Genomic DNA, 10,244 nt, shown 5'->3' on the forward strand with positions numbered 1-10,244 from the left:
TCACATATTTGTCTGAAGCAATGAGAACTAATTTCCCCTGTGATATAATCATATCTATAAAAGTCTCTTACAGAGGACACCATGACAGATGCAGGTGTGACAGGGGAGACATAAGTAAGTGAAAAAAAGAAAGAAGAGACACTTTGATGATGTGCAACTGTTTTCATGAAATTACTTAATTAGCCTATGCCTACCTAAATAGCGTACACTTCTGCAGCTTCAATTGTTTCTGAGATCAAATCTGAGATTACAAAGACATTATCAGTTATATTCATTGTTCTGTTCCTTCAGGTTGATGGAAAACTACACCCTAAACAGCCCAATTCTCCAGCTGGAGGGGTTGGTTGTCTTAGAGGAGTCCTTCTACACAGCATTTTTATTCCTCCTTTTCTCCTATTTGTTTATAATGGTTGCAAATGTGAGCATTTTAGTTGTTATTTTCATTGACAAGAATCTTCACCAGCCCATGTATCTGCTTTTTTGCAACCTGTCTGTCAGTGACATCATTGGCAGCACTCGTATTCTGCCTCGTGTGCTTGCAGACATGCTGCGTCCTCCTTCTGAACGTCTCATCACTTACTATGAATGTGTAGTCCAGGCTTTTACATCACATTTAATTGGTACCACCGCTCACACTGTGCTAATGATTATGGCTTTTGACAGATATGTAGCCATCTGCAATCCCCTGCGTTATGCCTCCATAATGACCTACAAGATGGTGATCAAGCTGACGGTTTCTGCCTGGGGAGTGGCCTTTGTTCTGGTCGGGATTCTGCTGGGTCTGACCATAAGACTGAACCGATGCAGGGCTATGATTACGAATCCTTACTGTGACAATGCTTCTCTTTTCAAACTCTCCTGTGAGAGTGTGTTTATTAATAATGTCTATGGCCTCACTTTCACTGTGGTCTTGTTAACAGCCTCTATAGGCAGCATGGTTCTCACTTATACTAAGATAACTGTGGTCTGTCTAACTAGTAAGAACAAGTCTCTGAACAGTAAAGCATTAAAGACTTGCAGCACGCATCTTATTTTGTATCTGATCATGTTTTTTAGTGGGTTTATTATCATAGCTTTACATCGTTTCCCTCAGTACTCAGACTACAGAAAACTTTCTTCCATTCTATTTGTTATAGTGCCTGGATGTCTCAACCCCATAATCTACGGCATGCAGTCCAAAGAGATACGGAAATTCTTTTCTGAAATGTTTCAGTCTAAACGTCTGTTTGCCATCAAGTGAGCGATCATTGTTTGCTTATTGGTAAATGATTCAACTAAATCATATAAAAAGTTAACAGTGAATTGATTAATCAAATCCACTTTCCACAGTCAATCAAATACTATCATAGCTTTAAGTTGTATACTGTACTTTGTAAATATGTGGCCTCAATAAATGTTTAAAGCAAAATGTGACTTCAAAGGATTATATTTACATTCAAATGACATTCACAATTATGGTAATGCAGGGAGCAGAGACGTAGCAAGCCATTAAATAAGTCACTGATCCATTTCAGCACAACCACAGACTATTGGGGCAGGTGGAGATTGCATGTTCTGCCTGTCTAAGATATAGCAGGATGATATCATATTTGTAAAGTGGCATTTAATTATGGGCTGCCAAATGTAAAATCTCATTTCCAGTTTTATCATTGATATATTTCTCACTCTCTCTCACTTTTCTCACATTTAGCTTGTATTTCTACCATTTTTGACAATTGAACAATTGAAATGTATATAAAATGACATACAGTTGCTATGAATGTTAATACATAAAACACAAATCTTTTTTTTTTCAAGCCGTGGCGGTCCGGGATTCAACTGGGTCCGAACAGTTGAGAACTCACAGTGCTACCAGTAGCCTAGCCGTTAGCAACTGGTGCTCCCTTAGCTCACGTCAGTACACATGTGACTTCCTGTGTTTACATATCACTCGGGGCTGCTCACTATATCCTTACACTATATCAGACATTATTAAACCAGCACTAAGTAACTTTTCAACCTTCATAAAATATTTTCATAACTTTTGTGATGATACATGGACTTACAACAAGTTGAATGACACCTCTGTCGTGGTCTGAGGGGGTCTGTATCTCTTTCTCTGGCACTAAGCAGCTTTGAGGAGCATGGTAGGAACCCGGCTCTCACTTTACTTTCACTTTCACTTTTGCGAGTCACAACAGGGAGGGAACAGGCAAAACGGCACTTTAGCAATGGATTATGTTTGTGTTTTCACTTTGAAATGATCCACTGGAAACAGAAACTTAGTTTTGATGTCTTCTGTTAATTTTAATGCAGGATATTTACAGGGCTTCACGCTAGTGTTCATGGGAAATGGAGTCTTCCTTCAGGCAAAACACTACCGCTTTGGTCCACAGGTGCCGCCAAACTCAACCAAAACTGAAAGTTCTTTAGTACTGCTTTAATTGGACCAAATAATATTATTGGTCAGACTTTTCTCAGAATTATAAGAGAATGGAAAAATGATAGGCTGAGTATCTCTGTGTTTTTAACAGCTTTGCCACATATTTTACTTCAAAACTTAGACAACATATTAATTCAAGAACTAACATAAAACTGTGGCTGAGTATCTCTAGTGATCAACATGTCATCACAACTTCTGTCCAACTTATTTTGCGTAAATGACAAGGAGATTATTTTTGATGAAAAGAAGCTTCTCTACATTTCCTTAATGCCCAGCAAACTATAAACCTGCCTGAGGGTCTTTGAGAGAAAAGCAGTGCCCTGGCCAGTGAGGACTTCCTGTGGGATGCACAGAGAATAGCTGCAACAAAACCTGTGCTATGGGACGAGCAGAGACTTTGCGCAGAGGGAAGGCTTCCGGGTAACAAGTGGCATAATCACAAATTACCAGGATGTACTTGTAGCCTGTTTGAGTTCTCTCCAGGGGGCCTACAATGTCCATCGCTATGTGGGTGACCCTGTCAAAAGCTTTCTGCAGAGTGGGATTATCCTTCTGCTGCTGCTCAAAATGGTCCGGAACCTCCCCCCACTCATCACCTAAGGGTAAGTGGTAGCTCATCATCTCTTTCTACCGTCCCGACTTGCTTATCCTGTCTGCGCTGTCTGCGAGACTTCTTACCCCTTGTTCTGTTGGGAGCAGAGATGTCCTCGTTAAACAAAGGTAATTCTGACAGTTCATTGGACTCAGGCTCACCAGTACACTCTCCCGGGCCCTGTGCTCGGCTCTGGGACCTAGTCACCACCATACTGACTGGCTGGCTTGTTCCCACCAGCTCGGGCAGGACAAGGATGTCTTGTGTAACGCCGGTGAAAAATTAACTCCTGACAAGTCATGGTTGGCCCACCAGCACAGGAGCTGGTCAGGTCAGCTGAGCCAATCAGCCATGCTCTGCGTCACGCAGGGGGCGTCTCTTTTCCCCCGGTGACGGAAGAAAGCGTACCTGGCTCACAGAGCACGCCAGCAAGGCAGCCGTCCACTATTCGCGGCACTTCGCCACTCACACATTCACTACTAAAGAGCAGAGATACAGACACGGGAGGACTGAAGCGGAAAGTCGGAGTGTTACTGCGACAGCTCATGCAACCAGGAGGAATTAAATGGATGGATGGATGAATGAATGATGATGATGATGATACCTGTTCATTAACAGGTCAGGCTTTATCCTGATGATGATGATGAAGAAGATAAAGACAAAGGAAATCAACTGACACGGATGGCGAGCTACCCAGAAGTGCAAAGAAGAATTAGCAGCTAAGACACACACACAGGCCGCAAGCCTGGCTGATAACCAGGTGGTGTGGTAGCACTTTCCCCCCACTATTTAGCCTGTCACATTTATTTATTGGCTAATAGTAATTAATTCTGCACTACTACAACACTTGAATCGTGGTTCTATGGTCTTTATTAACCACTGAGTATTGTCGCGACCACGCGCCACCCTGGCAAGTTAAGTTTCGCAATTAAGGCTCTAACAAGTCTAGGCTTCAGGGATGACACAGGTGCACATATTTCTATTACTAAAACCCTGTCTGGTGGGGTCCGCTGCCATATAGTATAATGTTTGACTCACCGGCTGCTTCTCGCCCATCACCTGTAGCTTGGTCGGCGAGTCCCCCCCCGGGCAGACCGGCGTGCAGCTCCAGTGGCACCGGGCGGCCACCAGCTCCAGCGTCCTGTGTGTATCGACCTCCGTCCGTCGTCATGCAGCCGTGGCTTTGTCAGTTCATTTGTGTTTAGACGAGACAATAACTAAACAATAATTCAATCTTGCGGTGAAGGGGATTCTTCCGTCAGCTTTCTTCACTGCTCTGCGGGCTGCAGCCTCGTCTCCACGCCAAAGTGAGGGCCACGCGGCCCTCACTTTGGCGTTTTCCCAGCATCCCTTGCTCCTTCCGCTCACGTCAGACTTAAGTGGACAGGTAACCAGGCAACCAATCAAAACATTACACAATATGGCAGCCCCCCTTCTCACCTACGAAAGTGACCGTAACAGTATCTAACTGCCTATGGTATTGGGAAATGTTTGTGTTTACCTGAATGAGTGTGTACTGATAAGAATTGATTAACCTCAGCTACAGTTACAGCTGCATGGAGAACAATAACCAATTTTGATAGTATACTATGATTTATCATATCGACCCTTTGTAAATATTTCTCTTTCAAAGGCCTTTATGTTGGTTACTTATTTTGTTTAATTATTTTGGTACTAAGTATTATACTGCACTTTAAAATTTCTGTATATATTTTTGTCAATACACGTAGCTGCAACAAAACCTGTGCAATTCAGTTGTTGTGTGCGTCGTTAATTCTCTGCAGCTCCTGAGTCGAACCTCCTTTTCCTACTAGTCAACCTACAGATTAATTTTGGTATTTCCTTTCACCTATAAATACTAATCTGATTGTATCTTAAGTGCTACACTTGGCTGATGACCACAGAATGGCTCAGTCTCTCAACCACACCCACAGTCATCTGGTGAGTCTGGGCTCTGAACTCGAGGTAGACTTCAGCTACGGGGTACTGTGCCAGGGTAACCACCCGGCACAAAGTCTCTCTTCTCCACTAGGTGGGGCTGCAATAGTGTCTGCGTGCTTCCTGTGTCCAGCACTGGACAAGGACTGGTGCAGTCTGTAGCCTCCCCACACAGCTTGTATCCCCCTCTTCTGGTCGTGGGATACAGCAATGGCTGGAGTGCTTGGGCTTCCTATTGGGGCACTCTGGCTTAATGTGGCCTTCCTACTGGCAGTAATAACAAACCACTGACCCACTGGATTTCTGTTCTGGGTTATCTCTGGGCCTAACTGGTGGAAATGAACTTTGGGCTGGCAGTCTACTGGGCTCAATAGTCTTTGGACCACTCCCATAACCAAACCAGTCAGACCTACCTCGAGCTGCTGGTCTTGGTTACACCTCCATCTGAAAAGCCTTGTGTTTGTGTCAAGCTGCCATGAAGTTCTCCACCAGCTCTGCCTCCCGCTGACCATCCTGGGGATCGTGCTCCTTCACCCTGTCTCTGATGTTGGGGGTCAGAGTATGAAGATACTGCTCCAGGATGAGTGTCTCCAGGACCTTGTTGATCGTCTTCGTTGCTGGCCGATTCCACTTATTGAAGAGATCCTTAAAGGTGTTCAGAAAAGAAAATTGAATTTGAGCCCACTGTGGGTTATTAGTTTAATCACTCATCTGTATGTAGCCCAAACTTTGTGCAAAATTCTATTTTCGAGTAAATCCGGGGTGAAAGTTGGGTAGTTTTTTTTCACATTGGATAATGTAGGCACACGAATTATGCGTCACGTTGCTCACGATTCATCAGCCAGTGATATTGGATCCATCATCCATCAATCAAATGTCTGAGACACACACACACACACCGAACTCGGTCTCACCCCAAACATTGAATATCCCGCCCGCTCGGTAACGACCAATCAAATTCATTTTCCTTACTCAGGTAAACTTGTGCGGCAACTCATGGAAACTCGGTGCGACAAACAGGACAAACGGCCATTTCTCAACACCTTCGAGGCGGGTGTACAGCTCCCAAGGCGTCTCTCCAGGCCTGACATCCGGTTCACGGAACCTCCTCCGGTACACCTCCTCGTTAATCTCATATTTATTCAGGATGGCCTCCTTTACACGATTGTAGTCTATTGCATAGTTCATGTCTATAGCCACATAGGCACTACGTGCTCTGCCAGACAGGTAGGGCACCAGTAACACCACCCACTCCTGTCTTGGCCAGTGGTATGCCGTCGCCAACCGCTCAAATGTGGTGAGGTATTGCTCAATGTCATCCCCCTCCTCAAATCTGGGGATCACAGCTCTGGACCAGGTCACTGGTGCTGCTAATGCAGGTGCCATGGTTACCAGTGCTGCTGCTGCAGGATCTGGAGCAACAGGACAAGAGTCAAGTACAACTGTGAGCAACCTTGGAGTCATTCTTGACCAGGACCTTTCCTTCAGCTCCCACATAAAACAAAACTGCCTTCGTCCATCTTCTTAGTATAGATAGGATTAGAAATATCCTTTCCCAGAGTGATGCTGAGAAACTGGTGTATGCATTTATCACTTCTAGGCTGGACTACTGTAACTCTCTCTTCTCAGGATGTCTGAAAAACTCTCTAAAGAGTCTCCAGCTGGCCCAGAATGCTACAGCGAGGGTTTTGACAGGAGTGAGCACATCTCTCCCACTTTAGCTTCTCTCCACTGGCTTCCTGTAGGATGTAGAACAGACTTCAAAATCCTTTTGCTGACCTATAAGGCTCTTAATGATAAAGCCCCATCTTATCTGAAAGACCGCATCATTCCTATCAGAGCACTCCGCTCCCAGATTGCAGGTCTGTTAGTTACTCCCATTATCTCTAAAAACAGACTGGGAGCCTTCAGTTACCGGGCTCCCGTACTGTGGAACCAGCTCTCTCCATGGGTCAGAGAGGCAGACACTCTAACTACATTTTAGTAAGGGCATTTTAGCAGATATTTGACCAATCTGGGAACTAAATCCTTACCAAGAAATTTCTTCACAGTTGTCTTTAGGAACATGCGTAGTATGACGTCTTAAAATGTTGAAATTCAACTCCCGTGGGAAACCCCCTAAAAAACGACTCAAAGTTGGGGTACCCGGTAACTGGATTTTTGAACATTCCGAAATGTTAAATTTGGCCTTAAGTAACTTGTGAGGGGTCAAACTAGGGGTTTTTCATGATTCTGAGTTGATTGCAAACATTAGTTTTACACCCAAAACACTCCTTGGTGGAGAAAAAAACAGCCACACCCACTTTTCTTGTTCATCGGAACCCCCATCACCACCACCAATAGAATGTATTGCAGAGAAGCCATTCCTTATCATTGCAGAGGTTGTGTTACATAATACTACTAAATACTCAATATAACTTTCTACCCTTTTTTCTATTTTTTTTTCTATTATATTTCTACAGACCCTCCAGGATTTTGTGGTGTCGCTAAATTTATTAAAAAAGTTATTATAGATCTAATTTATTATGCAGATCGGTAGCAAGCAGCGAGAGAGAAAAGACAGTGGACATGCACCAGATTTCACATACCAGCAACAACTGAAACAAGTTTGTTCGAAATGAAGATGGGAAAGGTACAAAAAATACACAGTGGTGCTACATTGATTGCAAACATGGTAATGTTAATCTGCACACACACTGAGCATCAATCTCCATCGAGCATCCAGGCTCTAATGCTCTGTACACACTGCGATTTTGGCCGTCGCAGACGAAAGACGGCGGATCGTAGGAGAATCGTGGCGAAATCTTTGGTCGTAGCTCTAAATCGGCCGTCTTACGTCGCACAGTGAGACAGGCTCTACGACGGCCGTTGTCAGCGTCTTGCGACCAAAGACGACCTGCGATTAAATTCTGACAGTGTCAGAAAACTGCTACGACCTACGTCTACTAATCAGCTGATGGACGTCTATCAGTGGCGCAGGTGACAGGGACGAGCATTGATTTTCGAGTAAATAGTCATTAAATTAAAAAACGAATAGCCATCCTGTCATGTCTGGAGAGGTGTATATTCCTTTTTACTGTCGCAGAAAGAGGAGGAACATGGACAGACTCATACAGCCATCAGAAAAGTTGTGTGTGAAACTCATGGTGAAACTCTGTCCAAAAAAAAAAAAAAAAAACCATGTGCGGACTATGATGAGAAGCGGTCGCCTACCGGAGAATATTGACGTGTTTACGCCGGGAGAGGTGACTTCGTCCTCGTTTAGATGTGCTCTCATTACGTGACGGTACTGCTGTGATGTTCTCTAGTACCAATACAGGCCGTGATTTCATTTTTAAATAACGGACAACTGGCGGTACTGCTCCACTGGTGCCGGTGACTTGTGTCTGTGTGTGAAGAGGGAGAGAGGGAGGGAGGGGGGGAGGAGGGGGAGCGGGCGACCTGCGATTCAGTAGAACGATCATCGTACAGTCTGCACACGTCAAACTTGACGTCGTAGCAAAGATTGTAAATTCCACGTCGCATAGTGTGTCATGCAACAGTCTTATAAGACTGCTAAAATCGCACAGTGTGTAGAGGGCATAAGAGGTCGTTTTTGAAGAATGGAAAAAGATGTTGCAGTGTGTCACAAACTTGTTCATTCCAGCTTGGGCCTATTGCTTGGTCATGGCCGTGGTAGCTGTTGTAGTGTATTATGGGATTTGTAATGTGAGTAATGTGAATGCTATATTGGTGGGCCATTATTAACATAATAGGGCCATATAAAAGTGTCGCAGGACAGATCTGGCCCCCAGGTTTTTGACATGACATTGACGTGTGTGCTAGATTAATGTCCAACAATGTAAAAAGGTAGAATATAAGTTATATTAAATATTCAGTAGTAATAGTAGAAGTTTTTTTGTGACATTAAAGAAAACCTCTGTCATACACAGGAATAGCTGATCTCTAATGTATTCTATTGAGTATAGTAGATCACCTTTATTATAATAGCCTAAACCGTTCTGCAAAAATCCTTGCGATGACAATAGGCCTACGCCATGTTTTCCTAGCTTGATAGCTAATGGGGCAGTCAGCTAGCATTTAGGAAAATAAAATGGTCAGAGATGGTCATCAGATTCAGTCGCACATAGGAGTTGGCTAACTAACCATATTATTTACTGTTATTTACCAACTAACAGCCATTTTGGTAAGACTTTGACGCCTATCTCTATAATGCATTATAACCATACTTATAATGAGTTATAATGTGGTTATAGCATTGTATAACTATAATTATAAACATTCATAAATTATCATAAGGCTTTATAACAATAATCATAACACACTATAAAACATTTTATGATGACTTATAAGGTCAGGTATAATAATACGTTATAATTGTTAGTAACTGGCTGACAATGCCCACGTCGATAATACATTGTAAATATAGTTATAATGTGTTATAATTGGCTTATAAAAGTGTATAACCATCATTATAAATACTCATAAATGATCATAAGGCTTTATAACAATAAGCATAACACATCATAGAGCATTTTATAATGGCTTAAGGTCAAGTATTACAATAGAGTTATAATGGTCTATAATATGTTATTCTTATTGTTATAAAGCCTTATGGTAATTTATGAGTGTTTATTATGATAGTTATACACAACTATAAGCCAATTGTAACACATTATAACTATATTTTAATGCATTATCAATGTGGGCATTGTCAGTGAGTTCCTAATAGTTATAATATATTAATACCTGACCTTATAAGACAAGATAAAATGCTTTATAGTGTGTTATGATTATTGTTATAAAGCATTATAATCATTTATGAGTGTTTATAATCATAGTTATACAGTGCTATAACTGCATTATAACTTTTATTATTATAACCCATTATAAGTATGACAATAATGCATTATAGAGATAGGCATCAAATAAAGTGTTACCACAATTTTTAAGTTTCTTATGCATGTTATCAACGCAATGACATGACATATTTCAAGTTCTTATGCTCTCACATAAGGTGTAAAAAGTGTCTGTCAATGATCTAAGGTTGTATATGGCTTCAACATGGCTAGCACTAGCTAACTCCAAAATTCCTCACTTTTAATGCTAACCAACTACAACTACCACTAAACAATACTTAGGCCGATTTACCATGGCAATAAATAAAAAGTAGAAGAAAGCAACCTTTTAATGTACATGTACCCAATAGTGAGAAGTGTGTGTCTGTGTGTGTGTGTCTGTGGGCTATGTGTATGTTTCCGTTTTTACTGGTATGTGAAATCTGGTGTGCAC

At 42.3% G+C, this 10,244-nt stretch overlaps 1 protein-coding gene across 1 annotated transcript; it reads left to right on the forward strand.

The window, feature by feature from the left end:
• Nucleotides 1-295: 295 nt before the first annotated feature.
• On the forward strand, nucleotides 296-1,240 carry LOC310997237 (olfactory receptor 52K1-like; the record flags this gene model as incomplete). Its single annotated transcript, XM_083986913.1, has 1 exon — nucleotides 296-1,240. The coding sequence occupies one exon, from the start codon at nucleotides 296-298 to the stop codon at nucleotides 1,238-1,240; it is 945 nt and encodes a 314-aa protein (XP_083843039.1).
• Nucleotides 1,241-10,244: the final 9,004 nt, after the last annotated feature.

The sequence above is a fragment of the Trachurus trachurus genome, assembly GCF_905171665.1.
Source record: "Trachurus trachurus genome assembly, chromosome: 14".
Taxonomy (NCBI): domain Eukaryota; kingdom Metazoa; phylum Chordata; class Actinopteri; order Carangiformes; family Carangidae; genus Trachurus; species Trachurus trachurus.